Here is a 23,898-nt window from a genome sequence, read left to right on the forward strand (position 1 = left end):
ACCGCAAGGGCTCTGGCACCCCACATCACTGCCAGAGTGGAATGAAGTACTGGGGTTGATGTGGGTGCAGGGCATGGCCATGGTGCAGTCTCAGGAGCTTCTCACACCTTGGCTGCAGCCATGAAGCTCTGCTTTGCATGTGATAAGAGTGTGAGGTTCACCCCATGTCTGCTTCTCCTCTCAGCTGTTACTGCATTTCAGGAAGTGCTACTTTCTCCATGGATTGCAGATGGAGCCATTCATCTCCGAGGAGACTGGAAGAATGCTAACGTCTATTAAGCCAGGGGTAATAATTGCAGAGGGTCAACAAGAGTATCTCGCTGCGCAGGAAGATGTGCAAAGACCCATGCATAGTCAGGCACCCAGAAGATGAGTTGATTTAAGGAATCACCTCTTTAAAAAGCCACCTTAACAGTAAGGTCACCACCTTACTGCATCATCTGTGCTCTCCACAGTGGCTCAGGTTTCCCCAGCACTGACTGTACCAGTTTCTATCCCAGCCTACACAGCTCATACACTGTCATTTCTGTGAGCTGGCTGCTGTGATGGCCTTGCTCACACTCCTCTATGCTTTGAGAGGATCACTGTGGGTGCCCTGTGTGATTACAGGGGAAAGTACCTCCTGCCATTGCTGTTAACAGGGCAAGTCCATGTTGTACTGGCCTCAAAACCACCTCTCTCCAGCCCACAGGGGAAAGGGACTCTGACAGTGCGGACCTTCTTCACTGGGTGTTTCCCCCAGATGATGAATGAACAGGTTTCTTGTTCCCTTCTGCTCTTAAAATGTCTAGCAAGTGCCCCAGAGTCACATCTGCATAGGAGATGCACTGTAGAGCCCAGTGTATCTCTCTCCTGCTGTTCCCAACAGGTCACCAGTGTTTCAGCAGTGCCAGAAAAGGAGAAGCCCTGAGGGTCTACCCTTGAAGTGCCATGTGTTGGTGTGACAAGGAAACCGCTGCTTGAAGCAAGAGAGACAGCAGCCACAGCTGGTCCAGGCATTACCGTGGCCAACACATCAGCTGGGTGGGATGCCTTTGTCTTCACAAAGCCTTGGCCAGACTCTGCCCAAGTGGTATCAGCCAAGATGTGAGGGATAGCTAAGCCTTTGTGAGCATGCAGCAGTGTGAGAGCAGGGAGGCTAGGATGCAGGGCTGACCCCAGCAGTAAGTGTGTGCATGGCTGCAGGCAATGCTGACAGCTGCTTTGCAATCTCATTTCATACAGATGTTCTCTTCCCTGCCTTCAGTTCATTGCTATTGCTCACTTCTGGTCTGGGGGGAAGGGAAGGAAAGGGAAAGAAAAGGAAAGGAAGAGGGGGAAAAGAAGGAAAAAAAGAAAAGGAAAGGGGAAAACGAAAGAAAAAAGATAAAAGCTATTGCAGACCCAAAGGACCCTTCCGGCACAACATTTAATACGCTTTCTCCTGTTATATTAGCACTAGACAATCAAACTGTTCAGCACAAGGTTATTTCCCTCTAGGATAGAGCGGTGACTTGGCGAATGCTTAAAGAGATCTAACAGACATGTTATTGCACTCCTGAAGGCTGAGGGATCACCAACGAGCCATGCTGGTCTCTAATTGCCTCTGTGCTGCTGGGCACGCTGGGTTTGAAAGGAGACAAAACAGAGATCTCAGCTGAGACAAGTCACCCCAAGCCCTGCCTTTGCCCTGGGGAGGAAAGGACTGATTCCCTGGGCAGCCTCCCACGTCTGGCATTCCTCTCCCAGCTAACGTGGCTCCGACAGGTTTCCCAGTGCTGTTTCCAGCTGCCATTGAACAGATGCCACTTCGCCCCCTGGAGAGGTCTGTTTCCTAATGCTAGCATCAAACCCTCCATCACTTCACAAAGTGCTGCGGGCACAAATACAAATCACATCACCAGCATCTGGGACCTCCTGCAGCAACCCCTCCTGCCCATGCTGCAGGTCCCCTGAGCACTTGAAGCGCTGGGCAACCAGTGACCTGATACTCATTTCCATTGCAAGTCCCAAACCCCAGCCACTCGTACTGCTAAGAAGTGGGTTTTGGTGATGTAAATGGATTTTTTTCTCTGCCAGCTCATGCCCAGGAGGTGCAGTTTTGTCAGTCACTAATTAAGGAAAAGAATTTCTTTCCCTCCTTTAGGCAGGCTCCCCACACCCTTGTATCTTAGCCTGGATCTCCCCTGCTTTCCTCACCAGATTTAATTTCCTTCATCTTTTGGCCTGTAACTCCTCACTGCAGCTTCACACTCTGGTACCTTATTGCCACGACCCAAGCTTGGTGGGATTCCCTCGTGATGTCCCTTGTGATCTCCTCTGTGCAGTACAACACAAACGAGCTCCTAGGGCTTACATGCAGAACGTCCCAGTGGCACATTACCTGACACAGGATCTTTCCCTTTCCCCTTCCCTTTCCCTTTCCCCTTCCCTTCCTTCCCTCCTGCCCGCCCGCCCTCCTTCCTTCCTTCTTTCCTTCTTCCTTTCCTTCCTTTCCTTCCTTCCTTCTTCCTTTCCTTCCTTTCCTTCCTTCCTTTGCTTCCTTCCTTTCCTTCCTTCCTTTCCTTCCTTCCTTTCCTTCCTTTCCTTCCTTCCTTTCCTTTCTTCCTTTCCTTCCTTCCTTTCCTTCCTTCCCTTCCTTCCCTTCCTTCCTTCCTTTTTTCCTCTTTTCTCTTCTCTTCTCTCTTCTCTTCTTTTCCTCTTCTCTCTCTTCTTGTCTCCTCTCCTCTCCTCTCCTCTCCTCTCTTCTCTTCTCTCTTCTCTCTTCTCTCCTCTCCTCTTCTCTCTTCTCTTCTCTCTTCTCTCTTCTCTCTTCTCTCTTCTCTCTTCTCTCTTCTCTCTTCTCTCTTCTCTTGTTTCTCTTCTCCCTTCTCTTCTCTCTTCTCTCCTCTCTCACTTCGCTTCTCTTCTCCTCCCCTGCCCTCCCCTCCCTTCCCTTCCCTCCCATCCCCTCTCCTCATTTCTCTTTCTTCTCTCATTTCCTCTAAATGCTCTGACTTCTACCCACAGTCACCAATTCTGTCCTAGCAACCTGTTGCTACATCACCCTCTTGCTACGTTTCATTCTAGGTCTCTAATTTACCCAGATCAAGTTGTATTACCAAGAATGAAAATGTCCATGTAGTTAAAGCTCTGGGTCTGAGATACAGGTTTAACTCCCAGCCCTGCCACATTCTGTTTGTACAGTAAGGTGTTTAGATGTGATAGCAGTAAGTCCCACAGAAATCACTCCTAGGCCTATTCAAACAGGATGGTATGGTGCATTTGAACACCTAGTCCCTACAGGTGCCGAGTTGCTCAATCCCACATTTTCCTAGTCCATGTGGCTCTTCTGTGAAGTTTAGGCACCTCAATGCATCCCCAGCCTGCTATACTGCTAGCATAAATCCTCGCTCCCCTGTGCTGCAGCAAGCCATTTAGAGCTCTTTTAAATGACATTACCTTTGCCTTGTGTATTTTTTGATCCAAAGCACAGGAGAAAGCTAACAGAGGGAAATCAGCATTTTAATTTGGTGATGTGGCAGTTCATAAGTAAGTCAGCTTATACGTGGGTTTGGATGATACAGAAATTGGCTAGTGGGAAGAATATTTACAGGAGTCTTTTCCCAGCTTTGGAATTAGACAAAATAATCCTACTAAATTAAACAAAAGTGATAATAATATAGGAAACAGCTTCTTAAACATGACAGCTTCCATCCTTGCCAACAACAGAGAACACAGTTTTCAACACATGTATAATGCATTTTTAATGTAAACAGCAGGAGGCATAATTCCAGCATAGGATGTGAAATGGAAAGTGCTCAGGAAGGGAGCTGGGGAAATTGCTAACGCTGCACACAGAATGAAACTTCCTCTAAATCCCAGGCTCTGTCTATGGGGCATTACAGCATCAGTACCATTATCACTGCACAGCACGGACAGCTTATTGCTATTAATTATGTTAGCAAAATAAAGGATCCTTTCTGGCCGGACTGGATGGACAATGTTAAACCATGCTGGAAAAGCTGGATAAACCTCATTAAGGAGAATTTGGCACAGGCAGAGATAAGGCTGCACGCTCCCCGAGTTCAGGATACTTCAAAGGGAAAGCTGGCTTGTGATAATGGACTTCTCAGGAGTCAGGACATGACTGGGCACCTTACTCATCCTGCAGCCAACTGCTCACACAGGAGGGGAGGCCTTCCTAGGAAAAAGCCCTCCACTTGCCTTGCCACATTCTAAGCTGTACTGGTGCTGCATTTTAACTATAATTTTGGGGTCTCAAGCCTCTCTGCCTCCTTGTTTCAGGACTCCTTGGTTAAAAAGTGTGTGGTGAGAGGGCTGTTGCTCCAGGCAGGCACACAACAGGATGGCACATCCTTGGGGAGCTGCTGTTTCCAACACTTCCCACTGTGTATGGATGGCTGGGCTGTACAATCTGCTGTTTGCTCCATCTTGGGTTTTCAATGAAGACACAGTGAGGGATAAAGGAGTAGGTTTATTATGCATGCAGACAAGAGCGATCAGGGAGGGATGGCAAGGACACTTTGGGGACAAGGTTAGAATGCAAAATGATTTAGTCGGATGAAATGGCCCGAAATATTAAGTTGAAATGCAAACCAGGGACAACAGCAAAGCATGGCACTTCAGCAGGAAGCACAGGCTCCTCACATCAAGGGTGGGAATGAATGGAACCATGGCTTTCTTCCAGAAAGGAGCTAGGATAATGGCAGACATAGGGCAAGGGTCTGTGTAGAGAGAGCACAGAGTCCTGCAGCTCTGTACCAAACAACAAATGGTCCCTCTCCTTATGTAGCCTAAGAAGTAGCGGAGGAGGGATGTTGGACTCATCTCTCTGCCAGCTTAACAGTTATGTCCTTAAGGTCTTTGAAAGATAACCTTCATGAGGAAGGGAATGGTCTGTTCTGGAGAGGACAGGTTGTTATGGGTTTAAATTGCAGTGAGAGCAAATCAGGCTAGACACAGAGGACTGTCCAACAGGGTCACTGGAGCAGATAACCTTGGGGTACTGGGCAGTCTCCATGTTGAGGGACCTAATAGCATGAAAGCTGTCTCCTGTTAGTGTACAGGTCTTTCTCTCTTCTGTGGTGTCTAAAATGCCATCTGTGTGGCAAGAGGAGTTGAATTTAACCTCTCCTTGCAGAGAGGTGCTGGTCTGGGTTCCCCTGAAGCATTTTCCCTAACACAAGGGAGGCAAGGGCAGCTCAGCGTCCTGTGCACTAATGCTGCTCTGAATACTGGGAAAAGACAGAAGTGATGCTATTTTTAAAGGCAATATTAAGCACAAATAGACATGGCAAGGTGCCAGCCTCAAAAGATAACTGTTTCCAATAGAGCTGGGCGAGGCATTAAAGAGTCTTTGGAAAAACTCCATTAAGGCTCCATCAAAACAAGGAGCTTTTCAGGATGACAGACACATAGGTGCCTCCTTCAGCTCATTCACCCAACCAGAAAAATCAGGCACGTTTTCTCCTCATTTTCTTCCATTCATATACAAACCCTCCAGGAAAAAAAAGCAAAACACAGAAAATCATTAAAGTTTCTGTTGCAGGGAGGAAGGCAGCACCATTTCGAGTTTTAACACATCTTCTATTGATCAGCCTTAAATTTGCTGCACGCTACTTCCAGTCAAGCCCTCAGCTCCGCTGCATTGCTGACGACATGGAAGGCACTTAGCAGGCAAGCAGAGAACTCCCAGCCTGCAACCCTTACCCAGCGCTCAGAGCTTCTATATGCAGAAGCCTTTCAAGGCTGAAAAGCCCAGGCTTTTGCCTCTCCACCAGCAGGTCTTTGAAGACCTCTGGGTCTTTGTAATAGCAGCATCTGCTTCATCATTTCAATTTCTGCATGAGTCACAGTTCCCCTCACGTACTACTTTTCCTTTCCCACTCTGCCTCAGTGATAAGATGTTAGTGTCCCAGAGCAGAGATTTGACAAACCTCAGGCAGTGGATTCATGTCCAGAAAAATAATTCAACTTATGACAAAAAGGGGAAAGGAAGGAGGAGGAAGAGGGGGATGTGTTTGTAGTAAAATTGTTCAGAGATCAAATTAGTGCTTCCTTAGGAAGTCCCTGGGATGTAAAGTACCAATTAACGTGTACATGATGTGAAATATGAATAGGCCAGAGTTTAGACTCATCCCCCAGTACAAACTAAGTGAAGAGCTTGAGTTGGCAACACAAGTAGCTATTTGAAGAGGGAAAAGGAAAGCCTTGTATTTCCATCTGGAGGATGTGCCTCCAGCCATAGCAGAAGAACAGAGGAAGAAATACAAGTCAGAAATGCCAAGATGTGGAGATATTAGCTGAGGGGGCCTGCGGTCTGCCTTTGGACACAGGCCAGATGAAAGCCCTGGGTCGATACAATGCTTACCCAGTCATGAATCCAACACCCACCGCAAACCTGAGCACTGGCTGAAAAGGAACAGTACACACTTCAGACGTGGGCCCCCAAGCACTGCATCACGCTAATCAAGCAACCCATGCAGTGCCCCTGGCAATGAGGTATTTTTAAATTACTATTTTAGGAGACAGCACAAGGATCAAATTGTTGTGAAAGCCCCCAGAATTGGTCATTTGATTCCTCAGAAGATGCTTGTTCTACTTGTTTGCAAGGGAGATGAATGCTCCTCTAGGAAAGGTCCCTGGGACCTATCCTTGCTTACCCCTCCAACTGCCTCAGGTAAGACAGCACCGGTGCCCATATCCTGCCTGGCTGATGGATGCTCTGGACAGAGCAGGGTTATTGCTCAGGTGCTGAGAACACAACCAAAACCATTTTTGGCGCATTCTCTATTTACTGCTGCAGCACAATCAAATCCATCAAACGGGAAGAGGAGTTCAGTTGTCACTGCCACATCCCAGAGGAAGGCTGAGCTGACTCAATTAGAAGACGTACACGTGTATCGATTATTGCCAAGTACAAATTCTCTCTTCGCTCAACCATTTGGTACACTGTTAGTTTATTTGCCCCCTCCAGGTTATTCTTAATTTTAAAACATGATTGCTGTTGCTCCAAATGCACAATACAAATTGACAATATAATATAGCTTGTATCACTGCAGTCCCTGCTGGCCTCTGATGAGTTACTAATTCAGCCATCTGATTTTTTTTCCTTTCTGCTTGTGGATTCCACAATCTCTGAAAATGTATTTCTTGTTCATGTTAAAGCAAAGCCATCCTGCAAGCATAGGCTGGCTGAAGAATTTTTCTTGCCTTTTGACTCCACCATAGATAAGATTGGATCTGTTCCAAAGATCTCCTCTAACTGCAGCCATCAGTCACTTATCTCATTCTCAGAGATGTGCCCGATGCATCAGTGTGTGGTGACGACAGGTTTCTGGGAGCCAACCTCTCTCTGTATGCTGGGACAACTGTTTTAGAGGGGATGGTAGAACCTGTGAGCTCCCTACCTGAGTTTACACACAAAAACACAGGCTGATGCTAAGAAGGAATGGGTGTAGCAAGCTAAGGTCTTCTAGGATAAATGTCAGATCCTCACTAAACACATCTGCTTAGACCTGATTCTTAAAGGAGGAATTCATCACTTCTGCCCCTGTAAATATAGACATTAGAGTAAGTAACTGCAAACTGATGAGCCTAAAAAGGGTCTCCTGAGGCTGAAAACAACAGATGTCAAGGTGTCATCTGTCAGAGCAACCAGAAGGTCCAGCTTTCTACACAAGCATTGTCACTCTCCTGTCCTTGCAGTGCAATCTGGGAGCCCAACTTCTCTCACACCTGCAGTTTCCTTTGTGGAACTGGCAAAATGCACTGTAGCCTTGGGACTCAGAGGTCCCATGATCTCACCACAGGATATTAAAATTCTCCATCTTCCTCTTGCCTGATGAGAGAGGGATGAACTGTGCTTGGTCCAGTTAGAAATTAAACTATTTCAAGTGTATAACATCTATTGCTCTCCTTGGGGATGACTCAGGATGTGAGCTACACATTTCTGGTTGAATGGTACTGAAGAGGACAGCAGGGCCAGCACTTCAGCTCTGTATTTATGGGTATCATCAAAAAAGCTTTATTGGATACATATTTTGCATCCTTCTCTCTGGAGGATCCAGCTGACTTTCACAGTATTTTTGTTCTCTGGCTTTCAGTAACTGATTTTATACATATTTGTATATATATATATTATACAGAGGGGATTTTGGTGACAATTCCTCAAAATATGGAGAAATGGTGGGTGTTTCCTGCTTGACTTAGGGGAGGAACATGGAACTCCAACCTTGAGTGCAAGTCCAAAAGGCCTGGAGTGGGTTCTACCCTTCTACTCGTTACAACATCATGCTTCCCTCCTCTAAAGGAGACCTATCACGTGCTTGTCTTGCATAAAGGCTACCTGCCAAAGCTGTTTTTTCTTCTGGCTCCCCACCAAGATGTGCTGCTTTCTCCATTGAAGTCATCCTTCAAGGGCACCGAGGTGCCCTCTTTAAGGGCTAATTGTGAGAAGTGCTAGGTTCCCTGAAGGCTAAATGCAAAGATGTACTCCTCCTGCCATCCATCCCTGCCAAAGAGCCTTGTCTTGCATTTGTGAGGGTGTAAATTCTTCAGCACAGGGTCCCAAAGACCTACCTTCTGAGCACTGAGCCTAGCTTCCCGCAGGGACAGTGCTCACACAGTGGCACAACCGAAACACGGGACCATTGTGTAGCTAAACAAGAGACCTATCTATGTTCAGATGTACAAAAGGGTGATTCAGTATCAGTTTTAGCACCTTGATTTTGGCCTCTATAGCGTAACGCCCTCATCAGAGTGCACTCTCCTTCCTCCAAAGGGTGAGAGGTTCTAAGATTTCCTCCCGAAGAGGGAGAAAGGAAGGAGTATATTGAAAGTTTTCACAAAATCAGCATGTCCCACGCGTAGTTTGGGTCAATCAGATGTTTTCTTTTGCTCTCTTTTCCCATGTAAGATAAAATGTGGATGAAAAAAATGACATGAACTGAAATGACTGCAACTTCATTTGAAAACTCATCAAAGCAGAACACTGTAACCTGAAAGTTACTTTTGAAAAGGGAATGATCAAAACATTATGGCCTGATGTGTCAAAATAACATTTCCAACAAAACTCATTTTGACAATATCTTTCTCAAAAGCTCTTCATTGCACCATTCCCAAAAGGACCATTCCTCGTGATCGCACAAAGAGAGCCAGGAATTTCCTTTTAAGGCACTACCAATGGGCACTGGCCTCTCCTTCTCTCTTCCTGTGCTGTGTGAGACTGAAAGGCTTTTGTACAAAGGTCTTGTTGTTACTGTTGGCCATGGGGAGCATGTGTGTGAGATACACAACATCACAGACTTCACAGCTGTGCCATGTTTGCCTGCAATAACAGGGGATTGGTCTGAACTGACACAGATGTCCCCAAGACAACAGTGATTTATCAGAAGTGCAGGCACATGAAGGAAAAGCAAGCTTGATGTGAAGGTCGCGCTACACGTTTTGCCCCATTCATATTCATAACTCCAACGTGCATCTGCTGCCTGATGCACATGTAGAGAGCAGATAGTTAGATAGGATGGGCCGTGCATCAGCATAGCATTGAGCTGTCCAGCACATAGAAATATATACAGGAAACAATAGTTGAAGCATGATTGTGTGATCCCTCAGCTCAAGATAGTACGTGCTGAACTCTGTCCACACAAGCAGGATAGTACAGACCTGAACAGAGCATAATGAATGCCCTTCTTCATCATGCAGGTGTCACTTCTCCTGACTCAGATTCAATTACACTCAGGGAGCTGATTGCAGATTTCAGCCTACCCTTGCATATCAAGAGCATATTCAATGTTCCAGGGACTTGATGAAACCAAATGTCAGCACGTGGCCTTCTTTACAGCCTCTGGGTCTTGTTCATCCCTGGTGGAGCTACATGAAGAATGAATTTGGCCTGTTTTGTCAGATGCAGGGATATCTGCAGAATAGTATGTTCAATCCTTTATGTCAAGACCATCTATCTCTTCCCAGCAAAATGCATCTGTGATTAGTTCCCTGTTCGCCGGTTTTTAAAACCACAGAATTATACAGTAACCCTCAAACAGAAGGAGGGGAGAATGAGAATATTTAATTTAAAAGTTTATCTGGTCAAAGTAAAGTTAGGGAAAGCACTGAGCATCTCCAGTGCTGGTTAACCTATAAATGTAAAATAATGAAGACGGGGAAGAAGAATATTAAATGAAGTAAATTCTTAGGGGAATCATATCTTGGCTCATACACAAGTCTGAGCTGCTGCAGGAGAGGAATAGGAAGGCTGGGCTAGGCAGGGAGAGGACTATCAGTGTATTTCCATGGAAAACAAGGGAAAACCTCAGTGGAACTCAGGTAGGATGGAAAGTAGCTCCCCTTACAAAACAGTCTAGATCACATTCACCCCGCATAATAGCAGTGATGGGGTTTGCTCTCAAAAACAAATAGCAAAGCAAGTCTCATGCTCAGATACAGTTTAACCACATATGAAGCTGACATGCAGACCCTGGAAGGGTTATTCCCTGTGCATGGAAACTCTGCCTTATTGTAAAGAAAGAGCTGTTGTACCAGGAAAGTGCCTACAGAGGTGGAGTTGCACACTGCTTTCTCCTCCAGACAGGGATCCTGTCCCTTGGGAATACACTGGGCTTTTGCAGATACAGCCCCCTTCAGCATTTCTGGCAGGCTGCCTCCACATCGTTCCTGGATACTTTCCTTTCACCCATGCAGGCACGCAAGTACCAGGACCAGTGCAAGAAACATCAAATCCCACAGCAGGCCACTCATATGCTGGCAAAGATAGACACTGACTCAATTTTCTCTTAGTCCTGCTCTCTGCAGCTTCTCTGTGGGGGGTGATGCTGCAGGACCCATGTTGCATCGTTACTGTAGATCAGTAGAAACTCCTCTCAAAGGCTCTAACTTGGCTTCCAAGTCAACAGCAAATAAACTTCTGCAAAGAGTGCTGAGCTGTAACGTGGGTCCCAGCTGGTTTTGGGAACATTGTTCTGTTGGAAACCATATTTCACGGTATATAACTGTGACAGTGCTTTCTGAAGAAGGCCGAACATGTGGGAACACTTCCCTCTCCCTGGAAGTTAATGGTTGTTTCTCAGCATAGATTTACAATTTCATTGAAAAACTGAGAGAAAGAGAAGAACTTTTGGTTAACACTGCTTTTAACCAGCACTTCTTTGAGTGGGCACCAGCCCAACCCATATTAGAGGACTGACAATAGAAACATTCAGAGAGGAAGATAAAATGAGAATGAGGCAAACAATGGTTTCACTTGCTCATTACTAACTCCATGACACAAGCAGCTATTCCACATTTATGTGCCACAGAAGCTCAAGTTGGCCCAGTGCCTTCTTGACTGAACATTTTTCCTGCCTTCTAATCTTCAGGAGCCTTCCCCAACAAGCGTGCCTTCAGGCTCCTATGTGTAATGTTTGCATGATGTATCAGGAAGCATCTCTAAAAAGAGACATCACTCAATGGCATGGAATCCTCCCTGGGAAATTATCTGCTGTGCTGCAGGCTGTGAAGGGGAGATTTGTCACCACTCAAGAGCTGTCCCATTCAAAAACTGCTGAAGCAAATAGCAAAACATTCTCCGAGTCAACCCTGAACTAAAGTCCCAGCCAATATCAGGAAGCCCTATTCTGTTAGAAGAGCCTCTTTTCAAGTTAAGACTTTCATCCAAGGTTATCCGAACACTTGCAATCAAGTGGCATTTTGTGCTAACATTAATCCTGGTGTCCTGGCCACATTCCAGTTTAAGGAACAACATTCTGCCAACCTAAATTCCTCCAGAGATTTCAGCAGGATGCATTTTTCTTCTTCCTTTTTTGTCTTTTTTGGGTAGTTAACTCTGGACAGAGTAAAAGGCTGACTGTGTTCCACATGGGGAAAGTGGACTTTGAAGTGAGCAGGACCAAAATACTGCGTGAAAACACATTATTAATAATAAATGGCTTTTAAAACACATTTGTACTTTTCTTTTAAATGCTGGTATCAATTTAAAGCCCAGCAATGAGAACAGAGAAGTGCATTTTAAGTTGTAATCAATACATAAATGACACAAATGAAAGGGAGATGTTATGTAAGGATTTTTTTCCCACTGGAAAGAGCCCTGACAGCCAGTTATTGCATTGAGGAAAGGAAGTCATCCAGATGGACTCTCCGTCACACTAATGAAGCCGTCTCATAACTGTAACAGAGACCTCATGTATCTGCTGTGACACTTAGCAAATCTGGGTATGAATAAATAACCAAAGTCCAATTGAATTAACCTCCAGCTGATCAGCACTACTAAACAAATTATCCTAAACTCTGAACAAGATTAGAAGGACTGGCACAGGCCAGAATCATGTGGCAGAAGTGTTAATTCAGTTTAACAAGTTTAAACCTAATCCCCCAGTGTTCTCTGGTCTCAGGGTTTTGGGGCAAACTGGTTCCAAAATGCTCTTGGAAGAGGAAAGGAGGATCACATGAAGTTAAGAGCAAAAGCATGAGCTCAGCCTAGAGTTGCCTAGGGAAACAGAAGAATTCCAAGTGCAGAGCACAGAAGGACTTAGGCAGAGCATTTCTTACAGAGACAGAAGAGAGTAGGAAAATGACAATGATTTGCTCATGGAATATTCCAACCTTATTTGCAGGATGAAACTTTAAAAGATGATAGCACATCTCTTGATTATCATGTTTCTTGTAGAGAAACAGGAGATAAACACCTGAGAAATTAATGTGATTTTCCCCACTATATAACTGCATTTTTCTTCTAAGAGCATACTTGTACTGTCCATCAAATGCACAACCCAATTATCACAAACTTCAGTTCATTACTTACAATGACACTAACAAACAATTTCAACACTTACTTCTTTTATGTTCATTCATAAAATAATTTATGTGGCCAGTTAAAATGAACTTTAAACTTCAGCTTTAACAGACTCAACATTTTGCAGGCTTCTGAAATGTTAAAATCTGCTTCCAACAGAAAATATTTATTCTATTACTCTCTAGAGGCAGGAGAGGGTGTAGTAAACTCGACAAGTTTTATGAAACGGCGATAACCAGGATTTGAAGCACTTCTAAATAGAAAATCCTGCAGCATATGCACATGCCTCACAAATCTTTCAAATCACAATATTCCTTATAAATATATTTCAGATCTTCTGTCATAGCTGAGTCCTTCAATATTGCTTCCAGTTTCCTAAAATCTTACCTTTTCAGAGACAGCAAGTGAATCAGGCTAGTATAGGTAGGTGAAGACCGAGATCCGAAAGCCTCTACAGCTCTGAAGGGCACCTGCCTGCATTCTTTTGCCTTGTCATGGTATATCTTTATGCAGGTCTGACTTTGATTCTTTCTTGTGATCTATAGCACAACTAATGGTTTAAGTGCTAAACTTCAGCACCCGTGAGGATTTTAAATTCAACTACATGGCAAAAAGTATTAATGTGTTACGAAAGAGAAGCATCCAGACACCAGCCATTTCCACCATCTCCATCTTCAGCATCTATAAAGAACAATCAGATGGGGCCAATCTTCACCTAATATAAAACAGTGGTGTTTAATACCCAGAAATCATTTTGTTATTGTTTCATTGGCAAGGAACAGAGTTGCCCACTTGGTTGGGAAATGCCTCAATGCTTCCATGTATTTCAATCTTGCAAGATGAATACCTCCTGCAATCCTGAAACTTCAGTTACACAACCCTCAAAATCACATCATGACCTGTCTACTGCATACTTTGCTGTTATTTATGCAGTATAGAAATGAAAAGTAAATATTTATTCTCATTTTGCACTGCACTGACTGATACCTCCCAAACTTAACAGCAGCATTACAAACTGCAAATGATGATACATTGTCAAAGTTGAAACCATTTGGTTAGATGCCTCTTACATTTTCAACTATTCCCAATATGCAATTTCATAACTGTCTTGAACATGAGACAATGGATTTTTCCTCTTTCAACTGTGTAACAATGAACAACGATTAGAAACACTTTTAATTTCCAGCGTTTCAGGGATCAATGGCCACGGAGAAAATATGCCCTTTTCAACCAAGTTTTTAATTGTTTTCTCACTTGAAAGAGGAGCTAATTTATTACTGGCAGAGCACAAGGCATTTGTCTCATCAAGATATATCATTTTAACTCTGGGTGGATTCTAGACAATAACGCTATTTAATTTGCTGTTGCAATTAAGTGATTTATACAACTGACTAAACTATTAGTATCATACTAATACTCTGCAAGAGCTACGTTGCTATTTTCTGTGCTGTCGCACTTCTTAGGAACAGAGTGGTACAAGTTTTGTACTTATGAGCTATGCAACAATTACTTTTACAATCCACTCCATTTGCATGGTGCCTTTCATCTGACAGTCCACTACAAGCAACTGAAAAACTCTTGCATAAACTACAGTGAGCTTTATGGCAATTACTGCTGTCTTTACTGATCCATGGAGATAATTTCTTCAGCCATTGCAGTAATGCAAAGCTTCTGCTGTTTACAGGGTGGATCTGTTGATGGATGATACCATCCACAGGCGCTGTCATAGCCAAGATCTATGTAGGGCTGTTATTTGACAAGTGAAAATTATGTAAACAGTACTTAAAGTCAGTCTGGCTTCATAATGACTCTGCCTGCTCCATATACCCTGCCTACAGTGTCCAGTACAGACATCTGATATTTCATTATAAATATTGGGGATAAAAGTTATTATCAGACAGCACCGGCTTGACTGCATGATGTAATCCAGACTCAGGTACCTGGAGCTCTTTCAGCTCTCTTAGGTAGTCTGAAGCTGCTCTGGAGATAAATTCCACGTATTTCAAGAATGTCATTTTCATTTCAGTGGTTGCTGAAATAATTCCTGGGTATCTTTTTCAAGGAAATGTAAAATCTGATGGTTTTAAAAGTACTGAATATATGATAACTACTGCTCTGTGAGACCAGGAACCCAAGAAACTGTTTTCAGCAACATTCTTCTGTAGATGTGACTTATCTGACATTTGTCAGGCTCTGTAACCCCAACAGTAGCTCCCTTGTAAAACCCTGCCAGCACCAAGGGATCTCCTTTCCCATCCCAGCCCCATGGATCTGGAGTCCTCCTTCTTCAGCCTGCACAGCAGCCCAGAAAACACAAATGACACAGCATAACAAAGTCCTACAAGGGCTCCTGGAGTACTCCTCTATTTATATGTTGCTAAATCTGACTTAAAAAACCAATAACTTCCAAAGGGCTCCAGTCAAATTGCTACCTAGATGTTTCCAAGCCCAGCCGGAGCGTGCTGGCTTACTGCCACGGTTTAAATCCTACCCTCTCACAGAAAAAACATGCTAGTGCTCATATGTGGGCAGTTCCTGTTTACACAAACAATAATGTTTCCTTACTAAGTTGCAAACGCAAGAAAACAAGCATGACCTGAAAGAAGAAAACAGCATGACCTGATAGTGCCCAGCATGCAAAGCCATCCATCCATTTCAGACACGCAGCTAGCACAGAAAGGGAATAATGTGGTTTCTGAGCATTATGTTTATTTTTCCTTAAAAGACTGTTTTTTCCAGCTGAATTCTACACTTTGGGGGGGAAAGTGTTTAATCAACAGCTAAACAGCTTAGAGTGGTTCTGCAATGCCTAATTGATAGGTTTAGCCTTCCTCTCATTCATGGAACAAACGAAGTAAGAAATGGCCCATACAGTAAGAGCCCTATGGACAACTTAAGAACAAAGCAAACCTCTTAGACATGTCTCTCAGAATTAAGAAAAGATACTAGTTGTTCTCTTAGGGAGCACAGAAAAGCGACCAATGTACAGAAGAGCCAGAATGATCACATGGAATTACAGCCTGAGAGCTTTAACTCTGAGAATGCTGTTCAGCTATCACCTAACCCTAAACACATCAAACTCCTCAGCTGCTCAAATCTTAACCTCAGGCTCCCCTGCAAACCTGATGCCCCATTTCTGTCTGTCTCTCAGTTGGTTTTGGTGATGTCTGGCAGGCCCACACCTACATAAACCTGAAATCTAGAAACCAGGAGGTAAAACAGCCAACTTGAGCTGCACCAGGCTTAACTCCTCACTGCGGATAGCCAGGTTCAAAGCTGTGCTTCCACTTCGCACCAAGCAGTGACAAAGCCTCTCTCCACTAACTGCAGAGAGAGTCAGCCAGGGACTTCTGGGGCTAAAGCTAGTCTTTGAGAACAGCCCCAGATGTGCTCCTCTACCCCTTCTCCAAGGGCCTCAATTCAGCAGCATTTTCTGAACTCTGCCTCTGCCAGGCTCTATTTAAATGCAGTGGAAACTGCTTGAAAGCACCAGGAGGTGGATTTCTCCCATCCCTCCTACTCCTTTGACACGACCCCATGGAGAGAGTACACACACAACCCCACACCACCCACATCCCCCTGACCTTGCAGTGACAGCAATAAGGGGGAGAGGATAATGCTTGATATTGTCTGGCCAGAAGCATGCACTTTAAAGGCTGCTCTGCTTCACGTACCCAATTTATAACAAGGGTCAGAATAATTCCCAAGCAGCTCCCGCATCAGGGAGCAAACTAATTCCTTTCCTCCCTCCTTGGCTGCGCAGCCCTGAACGCAGCTGCACCTGAGGTTCCAGCCCACAGTCTATATTCTGCATCATAAAAGATACAAGAGAGAAATCTAAACTAGAGAAGTAATAACCTGTAAACTAATAAACCAACCCAGCACTTTGATAGCTAGGTGCTCCCAAGAGCAAGGATTATTAATGGATGTCCTCAAACACCGTGTGTCTAGTTTTCAAAGGAAGTGGGAAACATTTCGGATGCTCTGTGGATCTTACATGTTTGCTCTTACAAAACCAGCTTGGGGAAAAAAAGCGAAGTTTACGATAAAAAGCATCCTCCTTCCAGTCCACACAGAGGCACTTAAGCAGCTTAAAGAGTGGTAAGAAACCACTCAAATGAATAACAATAAAGGTATAAAGCTGCAATACTATGGGTAGGTTTTGTTATCGAAGTATGGGGCTGCAGAGTCATTGATTTTCTCTGGTAACTGAGAGAGAGACAGGCATGACTTCTGTGTCTTCGGCAGCAAAGAAAGGATCCTGGAAACCTGCAGAATCTCCAGCCAAGGACTGGATGGCTCTGAACTGCTGTCTGTCCCGATTGTTTATTTCCCTCAGATTGTAAAACGCAGTATATTAATCCTGTTATGTCTAAAGAGAGTTTGTAGTAATGCTTGCAATGTGATTAGGGATCTTCGGAGGAAAATTGCTATAGATAATGGAAGTGTAAGCACAGATACACGTTCTTCTAAGCCAGAAAACGCTGGGAAGGAGGAGGCAGGCAGACAGGGACACCTCAGGAAAGGTCCCATGATGTGCCATGGTGTGTATTCCCAAAGCTCCATCCCCTGCCTCCGTCACACAGAGCCTTCTCCTTCATTCTTTTATTTCTCTTTTAATGTATTTCCTTTCACCGATGAAGACTCAGTGCCCAGCCACCTCCTGCCATCTGCTTCTCGAGTTTGCAACATCCCACCTCAGCTCCATGCCAAAATGAGGTATCCAAACCTGTTACAGACAGCTCTTTTAGAATCATAGAATCATAGAATAGTTAGGGTTGGAAAGGACCTTAAGATCATCAAGTTCCAACCCCCCTGCCATGGGCAGGGACACTTCGCTCTAAACCGTATCACCCAAGGCCTCGTCCAACCTGGCCTTGAACACTGCCAGGGATGGAGCATTCACAGCTTACCTGGGCAACCCATTCCATAATAATAAGATAATTTGTCCCAAACTAATCCAACCCAGCATAGTGCAGTGTTTCAGTGCAAATCTGAACTAGAGCGAACTCTTTATCGTGTAAAAATAAGACGGAGTCTGGCAAGGCTGGCCAAAGATGTTCCCTGGAGTAAAACTACTCTCTGGAGAAAGCAGAGCAGGAATAAACTTCTTTATGAGTCAGGAGGCTTCACTGACAAGAGCTGCCATTATCTCCATGGAACAGGCAAAGCCTCGAGTGACTGTGGCAAGCAAGGAAGAGGAACGTTGTTTCCTCGCAGTTTTGGAAAACAGACCATTTGCCAGATTGCAAGGAGCGCAGAAGAGGCATCAAGGCTCTGGATTAACCACCAGTATAACCTGGTGCATTAAAAGGCTTTCCATGGACCTCTGCTGCTCTCTAACGGTGCTTTAAGGGATTCTCCGCACGAAGTTTAAATCCCCTCCTTGTAGCCAAGTTTTGTTACAACTTTTAGTGCAAAACAAACGAAGATTCATTAAATCCCTGATTTATTGTTACCTGAACAATTCACAGGTCAGGTCGCTATTGCTGCAGCCACAGCAGGGATAGGTTGTGTGTGGTGGGAATGACGGTAGGGAGAGGTAACACACAGAAAGTAAGTACTGGAGCCTATTTAGGTACATCAATTGTTAGTTCGGAAGGTTGCAAACCTCTGAGAAAGCCCAATCTTCAGAGCTTTGTACAAAATAGTGCTCAGAATTACTAGTCATGAGTATTTCAAACAGGAAAAAGAGCACTGGATTACCTGTGCAGTTAACAGGAAGAGATGTGTTATACGTACTGCTCATGGAACATGAACATCTAGGTTTGCACTCTTCACATGGAGGTGTTCATCTCCCATCGCAGCCCCATGGGGCAGCCGCCATCGTGCCCTCAAGCCCCACACGTCGCTCATGATGAGGACACAGCTGCTCCCATGGCCCCAAACCACACTTTATTTTGATGGGAAAGCACGCTCGGAGAGGGGCTGAACACCACCCGGTGTGTGGGAGCGGAGAAAACGGGGGTGGAAAACGGGAAAACGGCATCGAAATGAGGCCGGTGGAAGGGGCTCAGCCCCTGGGCCAGCGAGGGGCGACGTCCCTGAGAAGAACCGGGGGGGGGGGGGGTAATGGCGGCCGGTAATGGCGGAGCGGCGCTGAGGGGAGGGAAGAGCAGCAGCCGCCCCGCACCGCCGCCATCGCCATCACCCTGCGCCATCGCCCCGCGCCGCCGGCCGGCGGAGGGAGGGGAAAGGCGCCGCTTCCGCCGCAGCGGGGCGGGCCTGGGCGGAGAACGGCTGCGCGGCGGGCCCCGGTGCGGGTAGGGGCGGCAGAGGCCTCCCGGCAACCTCGGCCCGGCGGGAGGGGAAAGCGCCGCGGCCTGCGGGGCCCAGGGGTGGAAAGCGGGGCTCGCCCCTTCGGTGCCAGCGGCTGGGAGGCTGCGAGGGAAGGGAGGGCACGGCTCCATAGGTGCGGTTGCTGTTAAAGCATGATGAGCTCGTTGTGCTGTGGCGGGGCAGTATGATTTCCCATCCCACCAGGGATGTGGGGTGCTGGTCGCTGTTCCTGCACACACACACACACACCTCCGGATGCTTTTGTGCTCTGTTAACACTGGCTGTTTCAAATGAAGGATTCAGGCTTTTTATAGCCCATGGTCGGTGTTTTTAATGTTATTATTGTTACTATCGCTTTGTTGTGTTCTTTTTCATCAGCCATGGCAGCGAGTCCCATCGTGATGTCCAAGCAGCGAGAGGAGGTGGTACACGGGGTCCCGACAGAGGTGGTGTGCACGGCGTTCTCCAACTCCGTCCTCGTGGTGGTCACGCAGTACGGCAAGATGGGCACAATCGTCTATGTGGACCCCAACACAGTGGGTGACAACGTGGGCAGGCCCTCGCTCACCACAAAGGTGCTGCTGGGCAAGGACGAGGTGAGAGTGGATACACAGGCACCAGGGATAGGAAGGGGGGGATGTTGTAAGTGGGGCTGTGCAAGTTGCCAGGGGGTTGGTGGATCACAGCAGTGCACTGGTGGTTGAATTGAAGAGTCCCTTCCAAGGGGTTCATCAGAAACATGTGGTGCTCCTCTGCTCCTTGACGTAACAGAAGTTGAACCGAGTGGTTTGGGGAGCTGTTATTTCCTGTCCAAGGGTTGCTTTGCTGTGTTTATGGCAGGTTTGATAAAGCTCCTATTGATTTAAGGGTTACAGCATCAAACATGCATCCTTTGATAACCTTTTTTGGGTTTCTGCTCACAGTGAGGTTGTTTTCCTTCTTTTTTTGCCCCCCCCCATCTATGCCAGCCACATCATGGACTTTAGTTGCCCTCTCCCAACTGTGCCTGCCAGCACCTTCCCTTGAGAAAGTTTAATTTGTTTTGCTTCAACAAAATGAGTTTTTATCGACCCTTTCACAAACCTGGAGAGAAAGCAGAAGAAAATGTATTTCACAAAGCGTCAGCTAGTCGACCATTAAAGCACAAAGTTACAGCGCTACAATATGAGGCTTTCCATCAGAGTTGGAGCTATCAAATATTACTTTCTAACCTGAACTAGAAAATCTGTAGCAACACAAGTTCTTGATTCTAGCTGCAGCTTCCCCTTATGGAGTTCTTGTTCTTCAGTGATAGACTCCCTTCTCTGGGAGGTGCTTTTCTTTCCCAGGTATGATGTCTGCTAATCCTGACCCCCTCCATCCCCAAGCTGGTTTTGTGTTTTATGTGGAGATGGGAAGTGTCTTTGTTTTCTTTGTAACATCGTATTTCTAAATCATTTTGCCAACCTTATTGATCAGACTTTAAGGAAAGGCTTTCACTGGTTTGCTGTCTTCCTGCTTGTCCCCATTAACAACCCCACTTGGGATGGTGCACACTTCCATACCACACTGGTAGCTGCAATCAAGTGCATCCTTCTGATAAAATACACGACTGTGGGTGTAAATAAAACCTAGACAAGCTGAATGGGTCAAAGCCACAGCAGTGAAGGTTCAGACTGGACATTAGGAAGCACTTCTTTACCAAGAGGATACTCAAACATTGCAACAGGCTTCCTGGAGAGGTGGTCGATGCCCTAAGACTGTCAGGGTTTAGGAGGCATTTGGATAGTGCCCTTAATAATATCCTGTAACTTTTGGTCAGCTCTGAATTGGCTTCAGGTCTGTAGTAGATGATTGTTGTAGGTCCCTTCCAACTGAAATGGTCTGTGCTATACTGTTCTGTTTTTTTCATGTTAAAGAAACCTTATTAAGAAGATAATCCGCCTCTTCTTCCCTCCTTCAGCATCACTACGTAGTTCTGGTTTTTATTATTCTATTAAAATCAAAACCAACACGTCTTTTACACATGCTGTAAAAGACTAAAAAAAACACTATTTTGGGGTCTTTAGGAACTGCAAAAGTAAGTTTTTTTTACCGAGCTTGTGTGTTAACATACCTTCATCAGCAACAAGGTTTTAAACAAAAGCTGCACTCGGAGACTTCTTCAAAACTCTGGTTATGATGGAAGCAGAGGCATTTTGATCCATGGCATTTCATATAATTTGATATTTGGTAGGTGGGAGGATTAGTGGAAGGAAATTGATGGTTAGGGTGGGAGGATTAGTGACAGGAAAGCTTCTCTGTACCAGCTTTCGAAGATATCCAGGCTGGTGCAGAACTCGATTAAAGTGCAGCTCCAGCTCAGTTGTTTCAGGGTGGTTTGGGTGGCTGTCACTCCTATGTCCAAACTCTTCCCTTTTAAGCCAGCTGGGCGCATACTTTGGCTTTGCTGACCAGCCAGACTCCGTGTCTGTTCCCAATCATGTTGGAACCTCTCAGCAAACTGCATGCTCAGTCTGAGTCCAGTATCATAGAATCATAGAATCTCAGACTGGTTTGGATTGGAAGGGACCTTAAAGCTCATCCAGTTCCACCCCCCTGCCACAGGCAGTGACACCTTCCACTAGATTAGTTTGCTCCAAGCCCTGTTCAGCCTGGCCTTGAACACTGCCAGGGATGTATCAACAGGTTCTCAACACGTTCCATGTCATTGCAGGACTCTCCCAGCTCATGCAGGAGAGTTCTCCCAGCTGTGATGGTGTACATCTGTATGCCTTTGCTTTTCAGCCCCTCGTTCATGTTTGTGCCAAAAACCTGGTGGCATTTGTGTCTCAGGAAGCTGGGAACAAACCCGTTCTTCTCGCCATGGCTTTAAAGGACAAGACCATGGAAGGAATACAAGCTCTACGGGAAGTGATCCGAAGTTGCCAAGTGTGGTGAAGTTGTGCCATCTGGATTCAAGGAAATGATCTTGAGTCTGTGACTCATCACCACCTATTTAAAAGGACAAGAAATGAAAATGATGGAATGTCTTTGTGCTGGTTTTGGACGAACTGAGGAATTTCATGAATTTTTCTCTACTGTGTAGAACATTTGTGGGTTTTGTTACTGTGACAGGTTTGCAGTCCATACAGTCAGTGATGAGACGAGGGCAATTGTCTCAACATACAAGAGAAGTGTTATTTTAATCGCATTGGGTGGGCTGTATATTTGGGAAGTGGCGTGGCTCTTGCATTTGTATCCTGAGGAGCGATGGATGCCAAGCTCTGGAGCTACACTGCACCGCAGAGGGGGAACACCCAGTGCATGGTGAATAAAAAGAAACATTGACAAATCTAATTTTACCTGTTTTTCTTTTTTGCTCTGTGAAAATTGCTTCAATTGAAATACAAGCCTGTAACGAATCAACAGCAGTTGCATAATAGGAAAGCTTTTCTTGCTTGTTTTTAAGGAAATGAGTCCTATACGACTGCTTTTGTCCTCCTGTCAGTCCCTTTCCTCATGCAGTCGGAATCCATTTTCCACTTTTGCTCTGGTTTTAAAGAGAGGCAGATAATTATGCTCTGCAAATTTCATGAAAGCTGACATCAGGGTGGAAGACAGGAGCCCAATTTAGTGATGAGAAGGAGACAAATAAGAGCTGCTCATGCATTATGTGGTACCAGCACATCAGAGAGGCAGCACATACCTCGGTGGGACCACTTGCAACAAGCTGTCCCTCTCCTGAAGCATCTGTCATAGGAGACATGGGGACAAAAGTGTTTTGGGGGGTTACACATGGGTGTTTCTCCCAAGTCTGTTGAAATAAAAGCGTTCAATGAAGTCATATGAGTTGATGCAATGCTTAATAGCCAGGCTTTGCTTGAAAACACATTTGTTTTTACCTCTTCTTGTAACAATACCAAGTAGTATATTGTTAAATGAGCTGTTACACGCTTCTGTCACTTGTTGGCAGAGCAGAATAGAGGTTAGGACTTGGATTCTGAGCAGGCAAAGCCTGTGTTGCATTAGGACCTGTTGGTCGGGCAGAACCAGCCCAGAGCCTCTGCCTGCCCCACGCAGATCCAGCTGCCGGGATGTTTCTGTTGCTAAAAAAAATCCCCTACAAGTAGAAAAGCAGAAAGTGGCTTTCGAAAGGACTCTTTTCTCTGAAGTCATTTACAGCAGTGAAGGGATTATGAGAAATGAAACTTTAAAAGTACATTCAGGCACTGCAGGCTTGCAGCTGCCCCTGACAAGAAATTTCATCTAAAAATAATTCTCCAAACTGTGCTTCCAAGAATCAAAGATTTGCATCTGTCAGAGCTCCACATTTTCCCTCATTTATGCTTTTTTACTGGTCTAGGAAGGCTGAGAGAGGCATGTGGAATTTGTTAATGACGATGCTGGTTTGTTAGTAGAGATTCTTTCCCAACATGTATTGGGGAATACATGTATTACATGTATACAATCAATGTATTGCCCAAATCCTGGCCCTCTTACGGCATCCACAGCTCCAGCAGCGTGTGCAAACCATACATTTATTAGCAAATTGAATGCAAATTGCATCTTCCACAGTGGTGATACGGTGGCAAACCACCGCTGTGTCCTGAAAACCTGAGTGCTGCTACCAAAGAGCCAACCACGAGTTAACCACCTTCATTTCCTGGCTCTGTGTGCTACCAGGTCTGCACAGGGTGACAAGAAAGTACCTTTTCAGCTGAAAACTGGCTTTCAGATAATGCCAGGGCATGGGGGTTATTTCCCTGCCCACCCTCTCCATACTACCCTCAAGGCCACCAAGGAGGAAGGACCTATAGCACATAGCTATAAATTGAGGCAGGACAGCATCCATCTCTCCTTAAAGCCTG

At 45.3% G+C, this 23,898-nt stretch overlaps 2 protein-coding genes across 2 annotated transcripts in view; one reads left to right on the forward strand and one right to left on the reverse strand.

Moving 5' to 3' along the window:
- Positions 1-23,898, reverse strand: part of ELFN1 (extracellular leucine rich repeat and fibronectin type III domain containing 1) — a 237,765-nt gene that overhangs the window by 128,358 nt on the left and 85,509 nt on the right. The gene's annotated exons all lie outside the window — the stretch shown is intronic.
- PSMG3 (proteasome assembly chaperone 3) lies at positions 18,848-22,387 on the forward strand. The gene is given in 4 exon segments (XM_061357005.1): positions 18,848-18,897; positions 18,899-19,053; positions 19,448-19,665; positions 21,836-22,387. Coding segments are annotated over 4 exon segments (561 nt in total). The 5' UTR covers positions 18,848-18,862; the 3' UTR covers positions 21,989-22,387.

The sequence above is a fragment of the Neopsephotus bourkii genome, unplaced genomic scaffold, assembly GCF_033783945.1.
Source record: "Neopsephotus bourkii isolate Nb327-2 ecotype Australia unplaced genomic scaffold, CSIRO-AGI_Nbou_v1 NB_882, whole genome shotgun sequence".
Taxonomy (NCBI): Eukaryota; Metazoa; Chordata; class Aves; order Psittaciformes; family Psittacidae; genus Neopsephotus; species Neopsephotus bourkii.